This window comes from Stenella coeruleoalba (genome assembly GCF_951394435.1).
Source record: "Stenella coeruleoalba genome assembly, chromosome: 3".
Classification (NCBI taxonomy): domain Eukaryota; kingdom Metazoa; phylum Chordata; class Mammalia; order Artiodactyla; family Delphinidae; genus Stenella; species Stenella coeruleoalba.
Window position 1 is genome coordinate 162,563,648 of NC_137148.1, and position 27,955 is coordinate 162,591,602.

General features: G+C 48.2%; 1 protein-coding gene and 1 pseudogene across 5 annotated transcripts in view; both read left to right on the forward strand.

Moving 5' to 3' along the window:
• PGPEP1 (pyroglutamyl-peptidase I) overlaps positions 1 to 9,447 on the forward strand; it is a gene marked incomplete at its 5' end in the record, with an annotated part of 31,370 nt that extends 21,923 nt beyond the window's left edge. For 3 of the 4 annotated variants that reach the window (XM_079919038.1, XM_079919040.1, XM_079919037.1), the window contains 2 exons: positions 1,505 to 1,737; positions 6,746 to 7,058. In XM_079919038.1, the coding sequence (XP_079775164.1) occupies positions 1,505 to 1,737; positions 6,746 to 6,938 (426 nt within the window). In that variant the 3' untranslated portion in view covers positions 6,939 to 7,058. Of the gene's footprint in view, positions 1 to 1,504; positions 1,738 to 6,745 lie in introns of all 4 variants that reach the window. The other variant, XM_079919039.1, reaches the window with a different exon arrangement.
• LOC307185174 (ferritin light chain-like) lies at positions 1,724 to 20,016 on the forward strand (annotated as a pseudogene). Its single transcript, XR_013831740.1, has 2 exons — positions 1,724 to 1,737; positions 19,326 to 20,016. The product of XR_013831740.1 is annotated as a ferritin light chain-like (transcript).
• Positions 20,017 to 27,955: the final 7,939 nt, after the last annotated feature.

Here is a 27,955-nt window from a genome sequence, read left to right on the forward strand (position 1 = left end):
CCTCCATTGGCAGGCAGATTCTCAACCTCTGCGCCACCAGGGAAGCCCATTTTGTGTTTATTTTTGGACATGGAAGCAACCTAAGTGTCCACTGACAGATGAATGGATAAGGAAGATGTGGCACATATGTGCAATGGAATATTACTCAGCCATAAAAAGAAATGAAATTGAGTTATTTGTAGTGAGGTGGATGGACCTAGAGTCTGTCATACAGCGTGAAGTATGTCAGAAAGAGAAAAACAAATACCGTATGCTAACACGTATATATGAAATCTAAAAAACAAAAAATGGTTCTGATGAACCTAGAGGCAGGACAGGAATAAAGACGCAGACATAGAGAATGGACTTGAGGACATGGGAAGGAGGAAGGATAAGCTGGGACGAAGTGAGAGAGTAGCATTGACGTATATATACTAGTGGGAAACAGTCGTATAGCACAGGGAGATCAGCTCGATGCTTTGTGATGACCTAGAGGGGTGGGCTAGGGAGGGTGGGAAGGAGGCGCAAGAGGGAGGGGATATGGGGATGTGTGTATACATACAGCTGATTCACTTTGTTATACAGCAGAAACTCATACAACATTGTAAAGCAATTATACTCCAATAAAGATGTGGAAAAAGAAAATTCACTGTGAGATATATCACCGTAGGGAAATAACCAATAATCAAATAAAGAAAATGCATAGAAAAAAAGCTTGTATCAGCCACATTTCAAATGGTCAATAGCCACATGTGTCCTGTGACTGCCCTATGGCACAGTGTGCTCATCAGTCTTTATTTTAAATGTTCACATATTTTCTTACAGTGCCCTTTCTGTATATAAACATGCACACAAATAATTAATATTTGAAGTTAAACTGTATTCAGTTTGGTATCCTGCCTCTTATAAATATGTTATCATGAGCATTTAACCACGCAGGTCATGAAAAATTCTCCCTTAACATTATTTTAACAGCTGGGTGATATTTAATAATTAATACAACCATTCTCCTATTATTGGGCATGCTGGTCATTTCTATGTTTTGGGGGTTTTTTCCTCACTTTTATAAATAACACCGAAGTGACCTTCGGCAAATTATTATCCCTTTGATTGTTTTTAGGTTAGATTCCTGGAAATTATACCTTGCCTTTTGTGTTTGGCCATATGTCTTGAAGATTATTTCACACAGAATTGCCTTGGGCATGTTAACAGCTACAAAGTAGCTCATACTTTATTTATCCACCCCCCCCACCCCCACCTCACCATGGATGTCTAATTAGGTTGTTTCCAATATTTGATTGTAATGACAAAGCTGCAATGAACATCTTTGCATATTTCACATTCTTGCATGTTTCACTTGGCACACCTTTCTGTAAGAGTGACTGTAGGGTCTATTCCAGCAGCAAGATGTCAGAAAGCACGTAACCCCCAGCAGAGCTCTGTGAGGATGCTGCCCTCTCCTTGGCCTGGGGGGACTCCCAGTCCCATGACCAGACCCTATTAAGCCTTGCCCATCTGTCTGCAGCTGGTGGTGCATGTGGGGGTGTCAGGCATGGCGACCACAGTCACGCTGGAGAAGTGCGGGCACAACAAGGGCTACAAGGGGCTGGACAACTGCCGATTCTGCCCTGGCTCCCAGTGCTGTGTGGAGGATGGGCCTGAAAGCATTGACTCCATCATTGACATGGACGCTGTATGTAAGAGGGTTACTACACTGGGCCTGGATGTGTCAGTGACCATCTCACAAGATGCCGGCAGGTAAGGCACCATGGGGCCCTATGGTGTAGGTGTGAGTAGGGGTTTCCCTCCTACATCAGCCTAGGCTGGGTGTTGAACAAGCCAAGTGTGTTTGACTTTAGCCTCTTTGGGCCAAGTGCTCACTTTTTCTTTTTCACTTTTTTTTTTTTTTTTTCGGTACGCGGGCCTCTCACTATTGTGGCCTCTCCCGTTGCAGAGCACAGGCTCCGGATGCGCAGGCTCAGTGGCCATGGCTCACGGGCCTAGCCGTTCCGCGGCATGTGAGATCTTCCCAGATTGGGGCACGAACCTGTGTCCTCTGCATCGGCAGGCGGACTCTCAACCACTGCGCCACCAGGGAAACCCTCTCTTTCACTTCTGAAAACATAATTGATTTACCACCCGATTAAAGCATGGGATAATTTTTTTTACGCATGGGATATTTTAACAGTATTATACATGATATTTTTACATAGAATTTCACAGTATATAAACCTCACCATCCATGAGGCACAGAGTTCAGTATATATGTGTATGTGTGTGTGTATATATATAAAACAGGTTCCACGGATTCTGCTCCTGGAACTCATTGTGTGTGGATTGTGGACCCCGGCATCTCCCACCTGCACGTTGCTCCGGCCGTCTCCCTGCTGTTCCTCCGGCCACCTCTACCCCAACCCTGACAGTCCTTCTCTCCTAAGCAGTCAGTTTCTCTGTTAGTTTCCTGTGGCTGCTATATATAACAAATTACCACGTTGGTGGCTTAGGGCAACAAACATTTATTCTCTCCCAGGTCTGGAGACTAAAAGTCCAAAATCAAGGTGTCCGCAGGGTTGGCTCCTTCTGGAGGTGCTGAGGGGAATCTGTTCCGTGCCTCTCTGGCTTATGGGGGCTGCTGACAGCGCTGAGTGTTCCGCGCCTTGCGATGCTTTACCCCAGTCTCCGCCTTCACCTCCACACGGCCTTCTTCCCTGGGTGTGTCTTCGCATGGCCTTCTTTTCTTTTATTTTTTTTAAGATTTTTTTGATGTGGACCATTTTTAAAGTTTTTATTGAATTTGTTACAATATCGCTTCTGTTTTTTTTAAATATATAAATGTATTTATTTATTTTTGGCTGCGTTGGGTCTTCGTTGCTGCGCACAGGCTTTCTCTAGTTGCAGCGAGTGGGGGCTACTCTTTGTTGCAGTGCGCGGGCTTCTCATTGCAGTGGCTTCTCTTGCTGCGGAGCTTGGGCTCTAGGAGCGCGGGCATCAGTAGTTGTGGCATGTGGGCTCAGTAGCTGTGGCTCGCAGGCTCTAGAGCGCAGGCTTAGTAGTTGTGGCGCACGGGCTTAGTTGCTCTGCGGCATGTGGGATCTTCCTGGGCCAGGGATCAAACCCGTTTTTCCCTGCATTGGCAGGCGGATTCTTAACCACTGCACCACCAGGGAAGTCCCTGCTTCTGTTTTGTGTTTCAGTTTTTTGGCTGCGAGGCACATGGGATCTTAGCTCCTCGACCTGGGATCGAACCCACACCCCCGGCATTGGAAGGCGAAGTCTTAACCACGGTACAGCCAGGGAAGTCCCCATGTGGCCTTCTTACAAGGACACCAATCATTGGACTTAGGACCTACCCTAAACCACTATGACCTCATCCTAACTAATTACACCTGCAAAAACCCTATCTCCAAATCAGGTCACATTTTGAGGTTCTAGATGAACACAGATTTGGGACAGAAACTAACTATCCAGCCTATTAGAGGGTCTATTAATTTAAGTCCGATGATGTCCCTAACTTGCTTAATTCTTCCTACAGCTTCCACTGCACCTCGAATGAAATCCCAACTCTCCACCATGCATAGGTTCTGTGCGGTCTGACCCCTGCCCACCTCTCCACCCTCCTCTGCCTTCACTCTTGCCTCACCACTGCCTTCCAGACCCACAAACCAGCCTCCTCCTGTTCCTCAAACACACCAAGCTCACTCTAGCATCAGGGCCTTTGCACATGCTAAGACCTCTGCCCAGAGCTCACCTCCCTCTGGTAATACCTCTTTCAGGTCTTAACTCCAAAATGTTGCCCCTTTGGGAAGGACTCCCCAGCCTCCCAGACCTCTCTGTTCTATGCCCTCTCAACACCAGATACCTTGATTTCTCAACACTTTGTACACCTCTCCAGTCCAAAGGCAGCAGGTGGCAAATTCAGTTGACAGAATGAAGTGGCTGAATTTACCATCAGTCTTTTTTTTTAAATTATTATTATTTTTTAAAGATTTATTTATTATTTCTTTATTTAATTTATTTTTGGCTGCGTCAGGTCTTAATTGCAGCATGCGAGATCTTCCCTGTGGCATGTGGGATCTTTCGTTGCCACACGCGGGCTCTTCTCGTTGTGATGCGTGGGCTTCTCTCTAGCTGTGGCGTGTGGGTTTTTTCTTTTCTCTAGTTGTGGCACGTGGGCTCCAGGGCACGTGGGCTCTGTAGTTTGTGGCACTGGGCTCTTTAGTTGAGGCTTCTGAGCTCAGTGGTTGTGGCGTGCAGGCCCAGTTGCCCCGTGGCATGTGGGATCCCAGTTCCCTGACCAGGGATTGAACCCGTGTCCCCCTCATTGTAAGGCAGACTCATTACCACTGGACCACCAGGGAAGTCCCTTAATTTTTTTTTTATTAAAGTATAGTTGATGTACAATAGTATACGTTACAGATGTACAATACAGTGATTCACAGTTTTTAAAAGTTACACTCCTGGGCTTCCCTGGTGGCGCAGTGGTTAAGAATCCGCCTGCCAATGCAGGGGACACAGGTTCGAGCCCTGGTCTGGGAAGATCCCACATGCCGTGGAGCAACAAAGCCCGTGTACCACAACTACCTAGCCTGTGCTCTAGAGCCTGCGAGCCACAACTACTGAGCCCATGTGCCACAACTACTGAAGCCCACATGCCTAGAGCCCATGCTCCGCAACAAGAGAAGCCACCACAATGAGAAGCCCGCTCAAGGAAGAGTAGCCCCCACTTGCCGCAGCTAGAGAAAGCCTGCACACAGCAACGAAGACCCAAGCAGCCAAAAAGAAATAAATAAATTTATTTTTAAAAAATTATACTCCATTTATAGTTATTATAAAATATTGGCTATATTCCCTGTATTGTACAATATATCCCTGTAGCTTATTTTATACCGAATAGTTTGTACCTCTTAATCCCCTTCTCCTACATTGCCCCGTCCCCCTCCCACCAGTCCTTTTTTTTTAAAAATTTATTTATTTTTGGCTGCATTGGGTCTTCATTTCTGCACGTGGGTTTTCTCCAGTTGCAGCGATCAGGGGCTACTCTTTGGTGCAGTGTGCAGGCTTCTCATTGCGGTGGCTTCTCTTGTTGCGGAGCACGGGCTGCAGGCGCACGGGCTTCAGTATTTGTGGCACGCGGGCTCAGTCTTTTTTTTCAACTAATTTTTTTTTTGTTTTTGGCTGCGCCACACAGCTTGCAGGATCTCAGTTCCCTGACCAGGGATTGAACCCGGGCCCTGTCGGCGTAAACCCGGAACCCTAACCACTAGGCCACTAGGGAACTCTCCTAAAATTAATTTTAAGTTACTCAGATAATTCTAGAGAATATTCTCATCCTTTCCTGTTGTGAAAGATTCTCTTGCCCTCTCTCCTCCCCACCGCCCCTCCCCGCCCCAGGGATCCCTCGGTTAAATCAGAGACTTAAATTATGACCCTTCCTACTCACCCACACATATGTTTCCATACATATGTAGGCCATCTGGCGTACTACTTTCGAATTTTGTCCTGTTTCACTTCGCTTTCACGTGGATGGGGTTACGTGGTGTGCATTTTCATGAGAGTTCCCTTCGTTGGTTTCACTTGTGGGCATGCGACATGGGTCTTAGCGAGTTCTGTCTTCCTGTGGCTCCACTGCCTGCCTTGTGAACGGCTGCATAGTATTCCACTGTGCAGATGAACCAGAGTTTCTTAAGCCACTCCTCTGTCAGTGGACACTTAGGTGGTGTTTTAGTCTGCTATAACCAAAAAAAAACCCCAGGCTGGGCAGTGTATAAACAACAGAAAGTTACTGCTCACAGCTCTGGAGGCAAGGAAGTTCAGGATCCAGGCACCCTCACGGTGGTGTTCTGATAAAGGCCTTCCTATAGGTTGCAGACTGCCGACTTCTGGCCGTGTCCTCACAGGGCGGGAGGGGATTTGGGGGGACATTCAGATCCTAGCCGGTTGCTTCCTGTTTTTCTGCTTTTACACATCATGCTGCAGCAGATACCTTGTTCGTCTTTCTCGTGCTCGTGTGCAGATGGCTCCTGAGATAGTCTAAAAACTCAAAACATCAGGTCATAAAGTCTATGCACTTGTAATTTTTAAAAAATTATTATTATTTATTTTTTTTGCGTCACGTGGGCCTCTCACTGTTGTGGCCTCTCCCGTTGCGGAGTGCAGGCTCCGGACGCGCAGGCTCAGCGGCCATGGCTCACGGGCCCAGCCGCTCCCCGGCATGTGGGATCTTCCCGGACCGGGGCACGAACCCGTGTCCCCTGCATCGGCAGGCGGACTCTCAACCACTGCGCCACCAGGGAAGCCCAAAAATTATTTTTAAAAAATTTTATTGAAGTATGGTTCATTCACAATGTTGTGTTAATTTCTGCTGTACAGCAAAGTGATTGAGATATATATATATACATATATATATATATATATATGTATATATATATATATTCTGTTTCATATTCTTTTCCATTAAGGTTTATCACAAAATATTGAATATTGCACATTTGTAATTTTTCTAGCCTGCCAGATTGCCCTCCCCTGGGGCAGTTTATATCCCAGCCAGCAGCATCTCGCACTGCTTCCTTCCCCACATATACCCCAGCACTTGGAGTTATTTATTTATTTATTTATTTGCTGGCCTGGGGAGGGAGAAGCAGTATTCCGTCTTGTGGATGACTGGTGAGGTTGGGGCGGGGGGGGTGTCTTATGATGGATTTCAATGGAACATTCACTCTCTGACCCCGTTTGGTCTCCTTCCCATCCCCCACGCCCTGTGGCTTAGGTACCTCTGCGACTTCGCCTACTATACCTCTCTGTACCAGAGTCACGGCCGCTCAGCCTTTGTTCACGTGCCCCCTCTGGGCAAGCCCTACAATGCAGACCAGCTGGGCCGGGCACTTCAGGCCATCATCGAGGAGATGCTGGACGTCCTAGAGCAGTCAGAAGGCAAACTCAACTGTTGCCACAAACACTGATTGCTGCTCAGGCCTCCCAAGACCTCATTCTGCCAGGGACCCTGAGAGAGACGTCCGCCCTCCGGGGCCTGACCGGGAAGGACGAGCCCATCAGCTGGGGATCTATTTTGGATCAAATATGCCAACTTACACACCTCCTCTCCCTTTCTCTCTGCAAAAGCACTTGTTGATTTGAAGGCCGCAGTGAAGAATTTTTTTCTCTATTTCTCTTTGCATCTGGGGATACAGCTGTGGCGGCCAGGAAGCCGGGAGGTCCTGATTTCTGCAGAGAACCCCGCTCAGGTGTCTCTATCCCGTGATCCCATGGCTGGGGCTACCTGCCATTCTAAGTCTGTGGTGGAGGGATTCCAGAGTTCCCTCCGTCCGTGACTGTTTCTTCCCAAATGTAAACACGTCATGGAGACTCTCTACCCCGATCCGTGTCCCAGCAGCCTGGACAGCCCCGGCAAGGGCTGCCTTGGGACGTGGCATGGCTTTTTTTCTTCTTTCTTATTCTCTTTTTAAAAACAATAGTGCTAGTTTGGGCACCGAGTAATTTATATTCCCTTTGGTTAAAACGCGGGCTTTAGCCAAACATAGAAGTGTCTTTTCTTTTTCCTGGGGTGCAGCCCCTTCAGCCTCCTGCCCTGAACACTGGACCTACAACTTTGTTTTGGGGGTGACATTGAGGTCCCCTTGCTCAGGGCTTGTGGCACTGGGCCCATGGCCAGACCACGGGGAGCGGGGGGTGGCTGTTGCCCCAGGAGACTGAAAGGGTTGGCTGACCCTTTCAACGACCGAGCTGTGAGCTGTACCCACGGGGCCGCTGGGGCCGGGCTGCCGGTGGGAAAGCAGACTCTCATTTCAACATGCACATGACTTTTTTTTTTTTTTTTTTTAATGGAAAAGTGCATAGGAGCTGCAAACCTACCCCACATCTGACCTGGATTTTCAGTCTTGGTGCTTGTTTTCCTTAAGGGGAGAGGGCCAAAATGGAGTCTGGGGGCTGAGCTCCATGCGTGCTGGTGTATTTGAGCAGGAGAGCGGTGGGGCAGCCAGCAGGCTTCGTGTAGTTGGTTTTTGGATGCGCCTAGGACACGGTAAATATTTATCTCACTCCCTGGTAAATTTTTATCTCACTCCCTGGTGACTTTGAACTTAGCAGCAGGGTTGAGAGTGACATCTCCCAGGAGGCAACTAAATTCAGCTGGACCCTGGCACCCATCAGAGAGAGGGGGTGGCAGAAGCAACCGTGAGGAAAACACACGTTTTGGAAGTATCCTTCTATTTTTTTGGAGAACGCGCAGTTTTATCGCTTCACCAAGTGTGAAGCGTGCTGTAGTCTGATGCTGTGTTGGATCATGTTGGTGTTTCCCAGCATGCAGCTCTTTTGAAAACAGCTGAGATTTTTGTTTTGTTTCGTTTTCTTAAACATTCGCCCTCTTTCCCTGCTGTTCCGATGCCCAGGGTGGTTGCTGCCTCCGTTGAGCTGCTGTGTCGCTTGGAGACCAGGTTGATAGGTTTCTGAGTGAAATGCATTTTCTGAGTCCTGGGCTTTTTCTGGAGGGGAAAAGTGGGCACAGGTGGGTGACCTGGGGTCAGCATATGGCATATGGTGACGTGGGGTCAGCATATGGTGGGTGTGTACCATGGCCCGCAGGGTAAAATGATCAGGACCTAGCTCCTCTCTCCATGCCAGCCCTCCATCTGCCAGAAATGCCCCCTCCACATCCCTGGTCCGAGTTTGCAGTCTCCTGAGAAATCTGGAGCATAGGATGTCATGGCATCTACTCACTCAGCTGGCTTCTGTGAGCAGAGGTTGTGGCTTTTTGAATGCGGCGGGGGGCTCAAGGCCAGGGGGTCCCCCAGAGGTCTTATGAAGAATGGCATCTGGCTCTAACTAGCTCTGTTCTCTAAAGGTCTGATCTGTGGGGCTCTGAGGAGGAAATGGACCTAGGCAAGCTGGAGTAGGGAGGGAAGACTGGAAGTGAGCCAGGTTTGAGCTTAGCTGGGTGCCCACGGAACCCAGACACACCATCCCCAAACTCTGCATTTTCATCTTTCTTTTGTCCTCCCTTCTCTTCTCTGTTTAAAGCACCATGTGGTTTAGCAACTTAGAGACATAATTTATTGTCTGATCATTGTCGAGTGTGTGTGTGTCATTTTTGTGTTCCTGCCATGGTTTTAGATTTCCTCCTCAAGTCAAACCAGAACCCTGTCCTTGTTCATGATACAGAGCACATAGCTCATTTTTGTTTAATCAGATAGCCATTAAACGTTTCACTCGCTCCCTGCCAGCTTTTAAATTTTCCTGCTTTAATTACTTTTTATCATTTTCTTTGGGGCAAACTCAGCCATTCAATCCATGGTATATCTGTCTGCATTTGTTGGGTCCCGGAAAAAAATGTCCTTGTGTGAGAAGAGGGGGGCCAAGTCTCATTCCTTCTGCCTTGTCATTTCAGAGTCTGGGTTGTCGGGGGCACAGAATAGGGAAAGGGATGAGCCTGTGAAGTGGGTGCAGCTTGGCATGTACGGAGGTGAGCAATGCCAGGAGGGGTGGGTGCAGTGAGTGTTAATGGTGGAAGGATGGGCTGAGGGATGTGGCGGGAAGGCTGGTGGGGGAAAAGTGAGAAGTGATGCTGGGGGTGGACTCATAGGAAAGTGGAGGGGGCCTCTCTCTGGTGAGTCCTGTGGAGGGTACTGAGGTGGGGGATGGGGGCAGAGACAGTGATCTGGGCGTCGGGTGATGGCATCTCCTTTAAGGTGCCAGAGCCTCTGCACCTTATAACTTTATTCTTCTCTAAGCCCCTTTGACGCCCCGCTTCCCACCAAAAAGGAGGTCGGTGGTCTGCATATGAGTACGTAGCTCGGAAAAGAAATAAGACGGAGTGGATAGAAAGAAAGGTGGGAAGAAGCAGCAATTCCAGTTGGTGGACTGGGCTTGGTGCCACCTGGCTCACCTGGTCCAATCAAGGAACAGCCAAGGTCTCCTGGCCACTGAGAGCGACAGGGCCGTGGGCAGCAGGGGGTGGTGGGCAGAGGTCATGGCTTCCCAGTCGGTGCCAGGTCTTTGGGGAAAGGTCAGATTGTGATAGTTTCAGCAAGAAAAATAGTTTTCAGCTACCCTGCTCTTTGCTGGCGTGGAAACTTTTAGAACAGAAAGGGCCGGCTCAAGGGGACGACTGGAAAAGGATACTGTTGATGCCTTTTTGTTATCTTAGAAGTTTCTGCCAGGAAGCCGGGCCAGGGGGTGTGCATGTACCCCCACAGGCCTGTTCCCCCGAGGGGTGGCCGGGAGGGGGAAGGGAGCTGCTCGTGGAAATCCACCCACCACACTGGCCTGTTTTTTGCTGCCACTGTCTAGACTGTTGACCTTTGACCTCTTCACCTCTTGGAGTGTCTGAACACAGAAGTCCCCTTCGGGGATGGTGGGACAAAGCCGCATTCTCCTCTGAGGGCCCAGCCTCTGCCCTGAGGCCACTGGAAGCCTTCTCAAGCCTGCAGCCAGCGTGAGGCGCTGATGGTGGTCATACAGGCAGAGGCTGCTGCCTTATTGTCAGGTCATCCCTCGTGGCCAAGAGTCTCATGGCCTCCACAGACTTGTGGGGAGCTAAAAAGGGCTTTGTTTTTATAACCCCAATTAAATTTCCCTTCTCATGGAACAAGTGCCTCGTAAAGGGACCAGGGCTGCCACTGGGAGGAAAAACATCTCCATTTTTGCAGTGAAGAAGTGTGTTAAAGGCCAGGATCCCCCTCAGACCCAGGGCAGAATGGCTGTCGAGGGGAAAGGACATTTGCCCAAAATCCACATCTTGAAAGTTAGTTCTTGGATGGACACTGGGCATACCTGCTACGAGATCCTGTCCTCCAGTTTAGGGGCAGTTGTCACAGCTTGAGTTTCAGGGGTTCCTAGACCCCCAAGGGCTCCAGTCCAGCCCGAGCTGCTCCCCCCACTTAAGACCTTTTTCTCCTCCTCCCTCCCCTCACCCAAGGCTTCCCTTCAGCTGCCCAGAGACCCACAGAAGTGCCTGCCTCTGCAGTACACATGGGGCACAGAGAGGGGACAGGATGGGAAAGAGAGAAGCACCCCCAGGCCCTGGTTCCCCGCTGCCCAGACCGGCCTCACCCAAGCCGTTCGCAGGGGTGGGACCTGGGGCCAGTGGCTTTTGTGTCCTGTACACTTGGAGGAAATCCCAGAGAAAGCCGGTTTGGAATTGGGCTCTGTGCTCCCAAGGCCTGGCTGGATGCCACGGGAGACCCATCTGGATCGTGGGAAACAGAGTTGGCCTTCCTCCTGCTCAGGCATGTTTCCGGGGCTCCCTTAACATCTCAGGTTTCTATCTTGTCGTAAATCTCTCTCTAGGAAAAACCCTTCCCGCTGAAGGTGACCCTATGTTCTGTCCCCAAAGGAGGGTCCAGCCCCTGCAGCTTCGGGGTGGCTTTTCCCTGAACCCTATGAGTGCCTTGTCTGAAAGCGCCGTGTCTGGGACCCCAGGCCGGGCAAGGGTCTGCCAGACTTTGCTGGGGGCTGGACCCTGGGAGACCCCAAACTTGACACCCCAGAAAGCAAATAAAACAGTTGAAATATGCAATTTCTTGTGTGTCTTTGTGAGAAGCTGGCATCCGCCAGGGTCATCCTCAACCTGGGGTCATCAACTGGCAGAGGGGGCCTCAAATCACCAGTATTTCTGTCCTTGGTGCTTGGTGTGTGACCTGGTACTTGGTGTGTGGCCACTGCAATGAGTGTGCTGAGTGGATAATGATGAGAGGATTTCTGTACTGAGTGTTCTACCTCCTACAACTCACTGCCTTGGTTCTGATGCACAGAGAGGTTGAGTAACTTGCCTATGGTCACACAGCAAGCGGGGTGGGGAGTGGGATTTGAATCGTGATCATGTTGACCCCCAGTGTGTGCAGAATTCCCCTGTGGGGGAGATGCTATTACCACCTTTTACAGCTGGGGAAACTGAGTCTCTGTCAGTTGAAGCCCCTTGTCCCAAGGAGAGGAGGGGCGGGAATGTGAACCCAAGCCGGCTACTCTGGACTGAGCAGCTTGAACACCGGAAACAGGATTCGGTCATCCCCCTGTGTCTGTCCTCAGCAGGAATGGGGACACTCCAGAGTCAGTGGCCTTCAAAGAAGAAGGGGCTTCAGCAGTAAGGAAATGGCTTGTTTTGGGGAACATGGGTCCCAGGGGAAGGGGTATCCCCTCCAAGTCCCTGAGCCCCCAAGGTCTTTGCACCCCAAGATGAGGTGTCTATAGCACGGTGGTTTTGCTTCTAAGGCTGGCTCTTTCCACGGCCCCGGGGTGTGAGCAGGGTCCCAGGTGTACCATATAGATGCTCCTGTGGTCACTGGAAGGGGCTGTGTCCTTTTTACATGGGGGAATCCTTTTCCCAAATCCTGGAAACCTCCCCTCACCTCCCTGGTTCAACGGGAACCGCCGCCTACCCTTGGCCACGCTGCCCAGAGAGAAACCCCCTGACCTCAACCGTACCCTACAAGTTGCAGACCAAGAAGGATGGCTGTGTGTGGAGGAGATTGGGTGATTCAGGTGGAGGGGATGTGGGAGGGGTAGCAGGGCTGATGGCGCAGGGTCTCAAGGCCTGGCGAGTGGTCTGGGTGTTATTCCAAAGGCTATGAGAAGCTGAGAGGTGGGGGACGATCTGAGGCCCACTTCCCTGAGCCTCCGTTCCCCACACTCATGGGCCTTGTGTGAGAATTCAGTGAGACTCTGCTTTTACAGCTCTGGCACATAGTACTTACTTAATAAGTACAACCACTATTACTTCCTCCTCTAGGAAGCCCTCCTGGCTGTCCAGGTACCTCCTCTGCCTCCCATAGCTGCCTGGTTCCCCCCCACCCTCGTGCCAACATACTCTGGGTAGTAACTGACTAGTTCTGTGGGAGTCCCGGAGGACAGGCAGGTCTGTCTGGGGTCCCCTGTGTCTGTTGCACCCAGAACAGCCCTGGGCACATAATAGGTGTGCAATAAGCTATGGGAGAGAGGAGAGGGGTCGGGGCTGGGTGTTCCATTCTGAGGCCAACAGGGGGCGCAGGGAGGCGCAGGAGCCTCCGGGGAGGGGAAGGGGGATGACACGCCCCTGAAGGCCAGGCGCCTCCTGCAGCTGAGGCCCCCACCCTGCCTGCTCCCTGCCTCTAGAGCCCCATCTCCTCTTGGCTGCTCCAGGAACTTATAAATTACCTACTGTGCACTGGGCTTTGGACTGGGGACACACCAGGAAACCAGCAGCTTCCAGGCTGAGAGTACAGTGCAGGGGTCCCAGCTGTGATGGGGGACAGACAGGCAGCTGAAGGGTCTAAGGTATATTCAGGGAGGCTCATTCAAGGGTAAGCCTTGGCCCCATTCAACAGAGTTTTCCCCCAGCTCTCGCTTGGATGTTCTCGGTCTTAAAGGTGAGGGTCTCAGACAAGAGTCCATCCCATTCCAGGGATCTGCCTGGGCCTCTCTCCACCTCTCACACCCTTGGTGGCTCCCCTTGGCCCACAGGAGCAAGCCAGACTCCTCTGCTGGACATCTGAACCCCTTTTCCCTTGTCTCTGCTGACCCCAGCTTGTCTTTTCTGCCTGGAAGTCCCCCCTCCTCCATCTACACCTAGATAACTCCTATGCATCCCTCAAAACCCAAAGTTTTGGGGGAAGATGCTGAGGTCATCTTGGGACACTCTGAGTGTGACAGGCCTGGGTGGGGGTAAGAAGGGCAAAGCACCACACCGGAAATCCCAAACTAGGCCTTCCTGCACACCCTCTTCAACCTTCCTACTGGCTCCTTCCTGCCCTGGCATCTTGCCATTAGGCAGTCAGCAGTTTCTACAAGGAGTGTCCAGACCTGCCCGGACGTGTCCTGGTCCCCTGGAAGAGAGGAGGGGTGCGTTCAGGCTGTCCCCACCCCCAACACACACACACACACACACACACACACACACACACACACACACACACACTGATGGGGGTGGTGGTGAGAAACAAAAAAACAGAAATGCAGAGAGAACAAAGGAGAGAGAGAGAGGGACTGAGGGAGGCAAAGAGAGAAAACGTGGAAACTTCCTAGCTGTTTTTTCTTCTAAGTTGCCGTGTTTAGGGTGAGGACACCTAGAGGCGGAGAGGGCCCCAGCCAGCCAAGGAGGAGGATTTGGGATGCTGGGTGACTGGGACACCACGCTGTGTGAGTCATGCACAGGGCTGCCCTGTTCTGGGCCTCAGTTTCCCCCAGTGTCGGGGAACTGATTCCCCCAGCCACCTGGCAGGGCCGGGGGTCCACACTCAGCCAGGGCCTAGCGCACAGCAGGTGCTCCGTAAATGCACACCGTGGTCAGTGAAACTATTACGGGAGCAGGCATGCAAACCAGCGTGCTGGAGGGGGTCGTGTGGGGGCGGGAGGTCGGGAGGTTATGGGTTCCGGGCAGTGAGCATGTGGGGCTCCAAGCCTGATGCCTCAGCTGACCCACTTCCTGCCCGGCCTGGGCTGTGCTGGTGACCACCCGCAGCCAGGAATCCGCACAGCCGGTCCCAGGGCCTGAGCTGACCACTTCTGTCCCCCCCTCCGCCTGCAGCCCAGGCCCTGCTGACTCACACTCAGCTGTCCCCATTCTTCCCTCACTGAGCTCTGATTCTGAGAGGTAGGGGCGCTGGCAGAGGCCCAAACCCCGAAGGCAGGGAAGTCACAGCCGGCTGAGAGCATCACGGAAGAGAGAAAATTATACCCCAGGCTTAACTGCCTGAAAAATGAAAACCTGCTCTTGACAAGGAAAAAAAATGAATACTTTTGGGACAGTCCTTTGGAATCAGTCACAATTTCAAACTTTCGGCCACCAAAAAAATCCATCAAGAAATTGAAAAGATAAGCCAGGGACAGAGAGGAGATACCTGCGATGCATTTAACTGACCAAGGAATAGCTTCCAGGACATATGAAGTGCCCCCACTCCACCAGACACACTAGACGGAAAGAAAAAACACCACACAGAAAAATGGGCAGATGGCATTGTTTTTGCCATAACAATGACCACGCACTGGGTCTTACATTTCTGCTTTACAACAGCAGAAATTTATTCTCTCACAGTTCTGGTGGCCAGAAGTCCCAAATCAAAGTGTCAGCAGGGCTGGAGACTGTGAGGGAGAATTGGTCCCAGGCTACTCTCCTGGCTTCTGGTGGCTTCTGGCACTGGTCGACGTCCCTTGGCTTGTGGCTGCATCACTCCAATCTCTGCTTCCATCTTCATGTGTCCTCTTACAAAGTAATCAGTCATTGGATTTAGGGCCCACCCTACTCCAGTATGACCTCATCTTAATGTAAATAATTACATCTACAAAGACCCTCAAGGTCACAATCTGAGGTTCTGGTGGACATGAATTTGGGGACACACTATTCAATGCAGTACAGGCATGAAAAGGCAATTCTGGGAAGATGAACCCAGGACAACCAATAAATAGAAGCTCAATCTAGTCATCAGGGAAAAAAATTCACTGAGATCCCATTTCACTCTTAGGCAGGGGACAGAGTCACTGGTTATGGGCATGGGAATTGGCTTGACCACTCAGAAGAACAATTTGGCCATGCTAACACAGCTGAGGATGGCTGGACCCTCCCTCCTGGTCCTAGTGTGAACCCTAGAGAAACCTACATGTGCATGCCTTCCCAGCAGCATGGTTCATAATAAGAAGGAGCTGGAAACTTGGGAAATATTCAGGTGTGTTCTTACGATGGAGTACTATACAGCAGTGAAAAAGGATGGGCCAGACTTGCAGGCAAAAATCTCCAATCCAGACCCGACTGAAAATAATTGTAACGGTGTGATACCATTTTTATAAAGTTTTTTTAATTTGCATTTTTGTATTGTGGTAAAATATATATAACATACATAGAATTTGCCATTTTAACCATTTTTAAGTGGACTGTTAGTGACATTAAGTACATCTGAAATGTTGAGCATACATATAGTATAACACCGCTATCTACTTCCAAAACTTTCCCATCACCCCCAAACAGAAACTCTGTAACTGTTAAGCAATAATTCCTCATTTCTACCCCCTCTTCCTCCAGCCCCTGGTAACCTAAAATTGACTTCCTGTCTCTATGAATTTGCATATTCTAGACATTTCATACCAGTGGAATCATATAATGTTTGTCCTTCTGTGACTGGCTTATTTCACTCAGCATAATGTTTCAAGGTTCATCCACGTTGTAGCATGGATCAGAACATCATTCTATTTTTATGACTGTGTAATAGTCCCTTGTGTGGATATACCAAATTTTGTTTATCCATTCAGTTATTGGTGGACATTTGCATTGTTTCCACCTTTTGGCTTTTGTGAATAGTGCTGCTGTGTACATTGGTGTACAAGCTCAGTTTGAGTCCCTGCTTTCAATTCTTTTGAATATATATCCAGAAGTGGAGTTGCTGGATCATATGGTCGTTCTGTGTTTAGCTTTGTAAGGAACTACCAAACTGTTTTCCACGGCAGCTGCACCATTTCACATTTCCCCCAGAGGTCCAAGAGGGTTCCAATTTCTCCACACCAACACTTGTTATTTTGCTAATAGCCATGCTAATGGGTATAAAATGGTATCTCGGGACTTCTTTGATGGCGCAATGGTGAAGAATCCCCCTGCCAATGCAGGGACAGGGGTTCCAGCCCTGGTCCAGGAAGATCCCACGTGCTGCGGAGCAACTAAGCACGTGCGCCGCAACTACTGAAGCCCGGGCGCCTAGAGCCCGTGCTCCGCAACGAGGGCCACGGCAATGAGAAGCCTGCGCACCGCTACGAAGAGTAGCCCCCGCTCACCGCAACTAGAGAAAGCCCACGGGCAGCAATGAAGACCCAACGCAGCCATAAACAAACAAACAAATAGATAAATACATTTAAAAAATAAATGAAGTGGTATCTCACCATAGTTTTGATTTGCCGCAACTAGAGAAAGCCCGCATGCAGCAATGAAGACCCAACGCAGCCAAAAATAAATAAATTAAATTAAATTTAAAAAGAAATTGGAGTGATGCCTCTACCAGCCGAGGAACACCAAGGATTGCCGGCAAACACCTGAGGTTAGAAGAGGCAGGGAAGGATTCTTCCCTATAGATCTCAGAAAGAGCGTGGCTCTATCAATACCTTGATTTCAGACTTGTATCCTCCAGAGCTGTGAGAAAATAAATTGCTACTGTTTTAAGCCCACCCCCGCCCCCGGCAAAAAAAAAAAAGAAGAAGAACATGAAAAAGATACGGAGATGTGGAAGGCAAGGCATCCGGGAAGGGGCGCACGGCTTCCATGCCCTCTTGCAGCACCTGCACGTGTTCACCAGCCCGGAAGCTCTCTGAACCCGGTTCTTTTGGGATCTTTATGGAGGCGTCATCACGTAGGCATGATCAATCATTAACTCCATTTTCAGGCCATCCCCCCTCTCTGGAGAATGGTGGGGGAGGGAGTTTGGCTGAAAATTCCAAACTCCTAATCATGGCTTGGCCCTCCTGGTGACCAGCCCCCATCCAGGGGCCATCCACGAGCCCACCCAGTCCCATCATTACAACGAAAGACACTCCTATCACCCAGGAAATTCCAGAGGCTCTAGGAACTCTGTGTCAGGAACTAGGGTCAAAGACCAAATATTAGAACAAAAGATGCTCCGAGGGTTCTTATCACATAGGAAGTTACAAGGTTTTCAGGAGCTCTGTGCCAGGAACCAGGGGCAGAGACCAATATATATATATATTTTTTCCTATTATCTCACAGTGTGTAATTTTCTTTTCTTGCAACATATTTACCTGTCATTATTATCAGAGTAATTCTGGCCTCGTTAGAACTGTCACTTCCCCTTCTATTATTTCGAAGAATTAGATAAGAATTGGTATTATTCCATAAATGATTCAGAATTCACCAGTGAAGCCATCTGGTCTTGGACTTCTCTGTTGGAAGGTTTATTATTATTATTATTATTATTGGTCACACAGCGTGGCATATGGGATCCTAGCTCCCTGACCGAGGATCAAACTCACGTCCCCTGCATTGCAAGCACAGAGTCTTAACCACTGGACCACCAGGGAAATCCTGAAGTTTTTTGGTTCTTTTTGTTTTTTAATTAATTAATTAATTTTTATTTTTGGCTGAGTTGGGTCTTCATGGCTGCTCACAGGCTTTTCTCTAGTTGCGGCGAGCGGGAGGGCTACTCTTCACTGCAGTGCGCGGGCTTCTCATGGTGGTGGCTTCTCTTGCTGCAGAGCACGGGCTCTAGGCGCATGGGCTTCAGTAGTTGTGGCACACAGGCTCAGTAGTTGTGGCACACAGGCTCAGTAGTTGTGGCACACAGGCTCAGTAGTTGTGGGCTTTAGAGTGCAGGCTCAGTAGTTGTGGCGCACGGGCTTAGTTGCTCCACGGCCTGTGGGATCTTCCCGGCCCAGAGCTCGAACCCGTGTCTACTGCATTGGCAGCAGATTCTTAAGCACTGCGCCACCAGGGAAGTATCTCTGTTATTTCTTTATTCTCTATTTAATTTATGTCTGCTCTAATCTTTATGATTTCCTAACTACTACTACCTTTGATTTTAGTTTACTCCTCTTTTCCTATTCCCTCAAAGTATAAAGTTAGGTTCTTGATAACTTTTAGTATGTTTATAATTGACCAGGACCCTATGGGGCCTTCCTGGGACAGCCCCCCCCCACCATGACCCCACCATGTCCTCTGCCTGCCTCTTGTCTGTAGAAGAACATTAGGCTCCTAGGCCTTCTTCAAGTTCCAAAGCATAAATTTAATCAGAGAAGTGAGAAAATGCAGAAAGGAGGGAAAACCGTCAATCAAGACAAAATAATACTAGTTTAGCCGTTAAACAAAGTCAAGAACCTTTAGTTCCATCTCAAGGGCTATAGAAAATATTCTGAGCCACATCCTTTGAGTTGTTTTTCAGATACTTGAAACCTCCACCAGGTGGAAAAGGGTAACCATATGCTGCCCACAAGCACGTAGACCTCAGGCCAGTTGGAACCAGAAGGTTGATGATGTTGACTCCCGATTACCTCACCACTGGCCAATCAGAAGAATGTCCATGAGCTGATCACATACCCACAACCCCGCTCCCTCACCTTGTCCTTAAAGACCTTTCCCTGAAAGCCACCAGGGAGTTCAGGTGTTTTGAACACTAGCTACCTGGGCACCTTGCTTGGTACCTGCAATAAATGCTGCACTCTCCTTCACTACAACCTGGTGTCAATAGATTGGCTTTACTGCACGTGGGCGAGCAGACCCAAGTTTGGTTCGTTAATGTGTTGTATTTTTGTTTTCATTCATCCCCAAGTATTTTCCAATTTCTTTTGTGATTTCTTCTTTGATCCATCGTTTCTTTAAAAGTGTGTTAGCAGTGTGCTCAGCAGTCCCGTGCATCTGTCTCTTGCTTCAACAGTGTTTGGATGGAACGGACCCAGGGACACGCTTTGCTCCAGCCTCTGACCACCCTCCAACATTTTTTTCCAGTCACAGCCTTCAGAATCAGCCACTCAGTTATCCTCGGTCACCGGGACCAGCCAACACCATTTTTCGAGATTAACTCCTTATTACCGATCAACCATGAGCTCCCAGATTCATCAGAATTATTCCACTGAGGTGGAGGCCGCCATCAACCGCCTGGTCAACGTGCATCTGTGGGTCTCCTACACCTACCTCTCTCTGGGCTTCTAGTTTGATCCCGACGACGTGGCTCTGGAGGGCGTGGGCCACTTTTCCCTCGAATTGGCCAAAGAGAAGTGCGAGGGCGCTGAGTGTCTCTTGAAAATGCAAAACCAGCGCGGCGGCCGTGCCCTCTTCCAGGATGTGCAGAAGCCATCTCAGGATGAGTGGAGTAAAACCCAGGACGCTATGGAAGACGCCATTCTCATTGAGAAGAACCTGAACCAGGCCCTTTTGGACCTGCATGCCCTGGGTTCTGCCCATGCAGACCCCCACCTCTGTGACTTCCTGGAGAGCCACTCCCTAGATGAGGGGGTGAAACTCATCAAGAAGATGGGTGCCACCTGACCAACCTCCACAGGATGGCTGGTCCCCAGGCTGGGCTGGGTGAGTATCTCTAGGATGTACTCACCCTCAAGCATGACTAGGAGTCTCTGAAGTCCAGCGGCCTCTGAGGAGCCCCTCTGGCATCAGAGCTTCTGCCTGAAGCCCGTCTCTGCAGCCACTAGGCAGATTTTTAACCACCCTGGAGCTCTCTCCCAAGCCTTGGACCAAATGGAAACAATAAAACTTTCTGCAGCGGAAAAAAAAAGAGTGTGTTGTTTAATATCCACATATTTGTGAACATAACAGCTTTCCTTCTGTTATTGATTTCCAGCTTTATTCCATTGTAGCTGAAGATGATTTCAGCCTTTTAAAATTTATTGAGAGTACACCTGTAACTTATATAATATTGTACATCAACTATACTTCAATAAAAAATAAAATTAAATAAATGATGCCAAAAAAAGTACTGAGAGTTGCTTTTTTGCCTAATAGCTGATCTATACTGGAGCATGTTCCATGTGCATTTGATAGAGATGTGTATTGTGGTGTTGGAGTGTTCTATAGATGTCTGTTTGGTCTAGTTGGTTTAGAGAGCTGCTCAATCCTCCATATCTTTAATCTTCTGTCTAGATGTTCTATCCATTATTAAAAGTGGGGTATTGAAGTCTCCAACTGTTATTGTAGAACTATTTACTTCTCCCTTCAAGTCTTAGATACAGCTTTGAGTTACTGTTTAGGGTCCTTTTATTTTAACCAGCAGGACTCCCTTTAGCATTTCTTGCATGGCAAGTATAATGGTAACAAACTCCCTCAACTTTTGCTTACCTGAGAGTGTCTTGATTTCTCCCTTTTTCTTTCCTTCTTTCTTTCTTTCTTTTTTTTCTCTTCTTTTCTTTTTTTTTTTTTTTTTTTTTTTGGCCATGCAGCACAGCTTGTGGGATCTTAGTTCCCCAGCCAGGAACTGAACCTGGACCCTGGCAGTGAAAGCGCTAAGTCCTAACCACCGGACCACCAGGGAATTCCCTCTCCCTTATTTTTGGAGAATGGTTTTGCTGGATATAGAATTCTTGGTCAACAGTTTTTCTTTCAGCAGTTTAAATATGTCATTTCATTGCCTTCTGGAGTCTAGGGTTTCTGATGAAAAACTGGCTGTTGATCTTATAGAGGATCCCTTGTACTTGATAAATAGCTTTCTCCTAATACTTTCAAGTTTCGCTTTTTCATCTCTGGCTTTCAACAGTTTGATTACAATGTGTCTCAGTGTGGGTCTGAGTATATTCTACTTGGAGTTCACTGAGCCTCTGAGATGTGTAGATTTGTATCTTTCATCAAATTTGGGAAGTTTTTGGCCATTATTTCTTCAAATATTCTTTCTGCCCTTCCTCTCTCTCTCCTCCTTCTGGGACTCTCATAATATATATGTTGGTCCTCTTGATGGTGTCCTACAGGTCCTTTAGACTCAGTTCACCTTTCTTCATTCTTATTTCTGCTCTTCAGACTTGATAATTTCAATTGTCCTGTCTTCAGTTTTGCTGATTATTTCTTCTACCTGCTCAAATCTTCTGTCGAACACCTCTAGTGAATTTTTCATTTCAGTTATTGTACTTTTCAGATTCAGAATTTCTGTTTGGTTTCTTTTTATAATTTGTGTCTCTTTATTGATAATCTCATTTTGTTCATAAACCATTTTCCTGATATCCTTCAGTTCTTTTTTCATGTTTTCCTTTAGCTTTTTCTTTTCTTTCTTTTTTCCTTTAGCTTTTGAGCATGTTTAAAATAGTTGTTTTAAAGGTTTTGTTTAGTAGGTCTGATGTCTGGGCTTCCTTAGGGATGATTTCTGTCAATTACTTTTGTTCCTTTGAATGGGCCATTCTTTCATGTTTTTATGTCTTGTGATTTTTTTTTTTGTTGAAAACTAGGCATTTGAATATTATAATGTGGCAAACTCTGGAAATCAGGTTCTATGCCTTCCTGAGGGTTTTGCTGTTTTGATTTTGTTTTTGAATTGTTGAAGGCTGCAGTATTCCTTTTGTTTAGGTACTTTTCCAAACTATTTTTTGCAAAGACTGTATTCCTTTTCATGTGTGGTCACTGATGTCTCTGTCCATTTAGCTCATGTCCGGCTAATGTCTTGACAGAGATTTCCTTGAATGCCAGGAGCTAAAAATGAAAAACCCAAACAAACAAACAAAATCCACATCTCCCAGTGTTTGTAGATGGGTTCTGGGCTGGAACACTCCTTTAACTTTTAGCCAGGTTTGTACTGAGACTAGGGATCAGCCTGAGGTGAAGCTCAGAGTCTTCTCAGTTCTCTTCTGAGCATAAGTCTTGCCCCTGGGTGTGTACATGGATTTCTAAATTCCCTTCATATACACAGGTGCTTTTGAATGTCCTAATTTCCCAAATAATATCCCCCAGCTTTTCCTCTCAGGGTTTAAGTGGTTGATAATATGTTTTGAACGTAACCTTTTGCCCTAAGTGTCTGTATATGTTTGGTTCAGCTTGCAGTGCTTTTGAGCAACACCCACCACTTTTCCAGCCCGAGCTCCAAGTTAGGCAGTTCAGAGGTGAGCACCCATGTCAGTCCTTCAAGAAGCCCCAGACAGGTTAGAATAGAACTACACAATAATTTGTGAATAAGATCTGCACTGCTCCCACCAGATCCAAGGACAAGTGTCCTGCACTGGGAACATGGGTTATTTTCGCTACAAGACCACAGCTGTGGGACTTCCCTGGTGGCACAGTGGTTAAGATTCTGCCTGCCAATGCAGGGGACATGGGTTCAATCCCTGGTCTGGGAAGATCTCACATGCCGCGGAGCAACTAAGTCCATGCACCATAACTACTTAAGCCTGCGCTCTAGGGCCCGTGAGCCACGACTACTGAGACCGCATGCCGCAACTACTGAAGCCCACACACCTAGAGCCCATGCTCCACAAGAGAAGCCACCACAATGAGAAGCCTGCACACCACTGCGAAGAGTAGCCCCCGCTTGCTGCAACTAGAGAAAGCATGCGTGCAGCAGTGAAGACCCATTGCAGCCAAAAATAAAAAATAAATAAAAATTTTAAAAAAAAAGACCACAGCCGAGCTGCAGAGTGGGTGGGGCAAGGGCAAGTGGAAATGCCACAAAGTTTTCCTACCATTTTCAAGCTGCCTTTTTCTTGCTTCAACATGCACTTAGTTGTTACAAATTTCTGTTTTCCAGAGTTCTAACAAAGTCAATTCTGATAGTTTTTGTTTGATGGTCCTGTAGGGGAAGGAGATGTTGGAGCTGCATAGTGCACCATTTTGTTGATAAAATTTTAAATATACTTACTATATATATGTATGTGTATATATATATATATATATATATATATATATATATATATATATATGGCATGCATGGGGATGATCAAATCAAATCCCAATTTTAGACAAAGGCTTGATGAGTGGTAGGTGGTGGAGGTGTACACAGGCTTCAGCTCTCTTGGGAATGTTGCTTCAGCTCTCTTGGGAATGTTGCTTCAGCTCTCTTGGGAATGTTTCTTCAGCAGGGTGCTGGGTACTTGGGTGTTTGTTACTTTATTATTGATACTTTTGTGTATATGCCTGGAATATTTCATAATGAAAAATAAAACTGACAGGAGAAGGCTTGGTGATTTCTCAACAAGTTAAACATAAAATTAACACATGACCCAGCAATTCCACTCCTTGATATATACCCAAGAGAACTGAAAGCAGGTGTTCAAACAAAAACTTGTACACACATGTTGATACCAGTGTTACCGAACTGGGTCCATTTGCCTGACACACAGCAAACCAAACACTGAGACTCTGAGGTTTGCAGCAGAGAAAGAATTTATTCATAAGGCAGCCAAGCGAGGAGACGGGAGAACAAGTCTCAGATCTGCCTCCCCGAAGACGAGGGGGTTGGGATATTTATGGGAGAAGCAGAGTGGTCTTGGGCATAGGAAAAGGTGATTGGAGGTAGGGGAAAAGGTGAGGTAATCAGTGTTCTGCACAGGCGTATCTGGGTTACATGTTTCTGCATCTTCAAAAATGGAGGCACTTAGCATGATCTGAGGGTGGAGTTTTCTGACGTCAAAAGGCCATTCAGGGCTTCCCTGTGGCGCAGTGGTCGAGAATTCGCCTGCCGATGCAGGGGACAGGGGTTCGTGCCCCGGTCCGGGAGGATCCCACATGCCGCAGAGCGGCTGGGCCTGTGAGCCATGGCCGCTGAGCCTGCACGTCCGGAGCCTGTGCTCCGCAACGGGAGAGGCCACAACAGTGAGAGGCCCAAGTACCGCAAAAAAAAAAAAAGGCCATTCATTCAATGCTTGCACGGGCCCAGTTTTGGGGTCAGTGGTCCCCATCAGCCTTAGTTAAACAAGAGCTGACTCCAAGTTCCTGTAAAACAGCTGGCCTACGTGACTCTGGGAGGGTATGCAATTAAAGAGAGGAAGAAAAGAATGAAAGAAAAAATAACTAAAGCAAGCTTAATCAGTGAAGACAGTTTACAAGCAGAGGGGTTTCAACAAGCTGTTCCCCTATCTGTTGCTCTGCAAGACAAACTCAAGAATTCCTGTTAGTCTTCTGCTTCTGTCAACTCTCTGGGGCCAGTTTCCGTGGCTGCCAAGGGCTGGAGGAGGGGCCATGGGGAGTGACTGCGGATGGGGACATGGTTTCCTTTTGGGGTGATGGGAAAGTTCTGGAAATAGATAATGGTGATGGCTACACCACGCTGAGAATGCGCTAAATGCCACTAAGTTGCACACGTTTAAATGGTTAAAATGATACATTTCGTGTAATATGTATTTTACCACAATTAAAAATTTTATTTAAAAACAAGGTCCTATTGCATAGCATAGGGGAACTACATTCAGTATCCTGTAGTAAACCGTAATGGAAAATAATTTTTTAATTGTTTTAATAATAAAATAAACTAAAAGTGACTTTGCTCAAGTAACCCCGGCCATCAGTTGGGCACCTTTGGGGGTGCATTCACATGCTCACAGATTTTTTTTAAAACTTACCTTGACTGTGAAGAGCTGCAAAAAAACCTCTCCAGGTGAGGAAAACTACCTTTGACAAGGAAAAGATTCTAGGATGTGAAGTGCTTGCTTGCCCGGGCCACAGAGCCAAGGAGAAGCCAAACTCGGATTTGAACCAGGCTTGTCTGCTGTGAATGGCCTCATGGGCCTGCATCAGCTTTCAAGTTCCTTTGCCAGCCTGGTGCCTGGAGTTGCCTGTCTGATCTCAGGGTCTTTGAACATGCTGTGTTCCCCTGCCAGAATCACCCTTTCCTCTACTCCTCCCATGCCTAGAGACTTTTCTTTTGCTACTTGAAAGGAGGTCTGGCACATAATAGATGTTAAAGAAATATCTGTGGAGCGAATGGATGAAGGAGTGAATGGATAAATGAATAGATGAGTTCCTTTAAAGCACTTCTCATGTGGGCACAAGGAGAAAAGACCTGTGGATCCTCACAGCTGTGGCCTGTCCAGGACTCAGGACATTGAAGGAAGAGTGGCACAGAGAGGCCAAGCCACCTGCCCAAGGTCACACAGCCAGGAACTGGCATGATCAGGATTCGAACCTGGATCTCCCTTCCCTGAGCCTGAGTTCTTCCCACAATGCCCAGGTATTGCAAGCCCATCATATGCCCAACATTGCAATTTCATCAGTCCCATCTGAAGGGTGGCAGAAGGTGCCACTCCAGAGCCTGCCTCTTTGGCATAAAGATTCTTTTGAGAAACTGCAGGTACAGGAGAAACTCTGAAAACAGTAGAAGTTATGCTTCTGTAAGGGGCATTTACATTTATAAAAGAAGTCTCCAGGCCCGTGAGCCATGGCCAATGAGCCTGTGCGTCCACAGCCTGTAATCCACAACGGGAGAGGCCACAACAGTGAGAGGCCCACGTGCCGCAAAAAAAAAAAAAAAAAAAAGAAGTCTCCATTTGTTGAGTGTGTCTCCCTCTCTGTACGAGGAGGAAGAGCCTGGCTCTGAATCCCTGGAGAATCTTATCAGTGGAGAGAGCACAAATTAAAACCTGCAGAACGAATCTTACCCTTGTTTACTGTGCTTTTCCTGGTCACCTCCCAGAATTGGCCTCAACACCCACCCCAGGCCCAGCACCTTTCTTTTGTCTTTAGCGGAAGATGATATTTAAGGGAGTGGCTGGGGCCCCCTTGGGGAGTTTTACTCAGTTTCCCTCTGTATCTCTCATATATACACGAGATATACATGTTAAATTTCTGTGTGTCTTTCTCTTGCTAGTCTGTCTTTTATTCCAGGGGGTCTCAACCAAGAACTCAGAAGGGTAGAGGGAGAATTCGTCTTCCTCCTCGCTGCCCCACATCTCATGCTGGCCCCTGAGGGTGGCCAGATCCCCTCTTTTTAGAGGCTCTGGGGGAGACGGAGCAGGCTAGGGGGCTGGCCTGGGCTTCAAGCCCAGCTTCACTGGTTTCTGGCCTTGGCACAATGCCCCTCCGGCCTCAGGTTGTCACCTGTGAAGTGAAGATCGTCATCCGCCCCCATCAGGTCTTATAAGGATTATGTCTTATGTGCCAGACACGTAGTAGTGAAACTGAGCCCCCCTAAAACCGAGTTCCCTTACCAAGTTTAGGATTAATCCCTCGATCCCAAACTTCATTCCCTTTCTTGTCCCGTCTGACCTCAATCCTGTGCTAACTGAACACTAATCAACCAGAGTCAGATGATTAAAATTGCTGATGTTGATAACATCGTTAAGGTACCAAAATGGCTATTGTAGATAACATCGCTAACATACAAACTCAGCTTGTTTCTCCGGGGCGAGATGGGCTCACAGACCCCAGAGCCATGGACCACCTGGCCAGAGCATCGTAAACCAGACAGATCCTGATGCCTGAAACTACGATTAAGAAATGTCACAGCAGGGGCTTCCCTGGTGGCACAGTAGTTACGACTTTGTACTCCAGGACTTCCCTGGTGGTGCAGTGGTTAAGAATCTGCCTGCCAATGCAGGGGACATGGGTTCAATCCCTGGTCAGGGAACTAGATCCCACATGCATGCTGCAACTAAGAGTTCACATGCCACAACTAAGGAGCCCAAGCACTGCAACTAACACCCAGTGCAACCAAATAAATAAATATTTTAAAAAAGAAGAAGAAAAGAATGGGTACAATTCTGATTAAAAAAAAAACAGAGGGGCTTCCCTGGTGGCGCAGTGGTTGAGGGTCCGCCTGCCGATGCAGGGAACACGAGTTCGTGCCCCGGTCCGGGAAGATCCCACATGCCGCGGAGCGGCTGGGCCCATGAGCCATGGCCGCTGAGCCTGCGCGTCCGGAGCCTGTGCTCCACAACGGGAGAGGCCACAACAGTGAGAGGCCCGCGTACCAAAAAAAAAAAAAAAAAAAACAGAAATGTCACAGCAATGTCACAAGATGATTAATTTCAGCCTTTTTGTTCTTCCCCTTTTAAAAAAACTCCTAACTCAGGGGCCAAGGTGGAGTGGATTGGAGGCTGGTCTCTCACTCCCTTGCTTGGTGCCCTGCAATAAACGTTGTGCTTTCCTTCAACACAACCTGGTGTCAGTAGATTGGCTTTGTTGCACGTAGGGTGAGCTGACCCGAGTTCAGTTTGGTAACAGTAGGTGCTCAAAATTTTTCCCCAGGTATTCCCCTCCACACTTTGCTGCAGATGTAGGTGTCTCTCCACACCATCGCCATCATTCACTGCTGTGATGTTTCTCAGGGAATTCCATGGCCCTTCTCTGGACCACACCTCCCTTGATGAGCTGATACAGATCCCTCAGTCCCTGTGAATGTGACCTCATTTGGACAAAGGGTCTTTGCAGAAGTAATTAAGTTAAAGATCTTGAAATGAGACTGTTCTGGATTTACACTGGGCCCTAAATACAGTAAGTCCCCTACATATGAACCTTCAAGTTGCGAACTTTCAAAGATGCGAACGTACATTCCATCAACGTGGGACGTGAGTGAAACTGCAGCTTGCCCTCCATCTCCTATTGCTGACGATCCTTCAGCTCTACCATCTCCCACCTCCTCTCCCT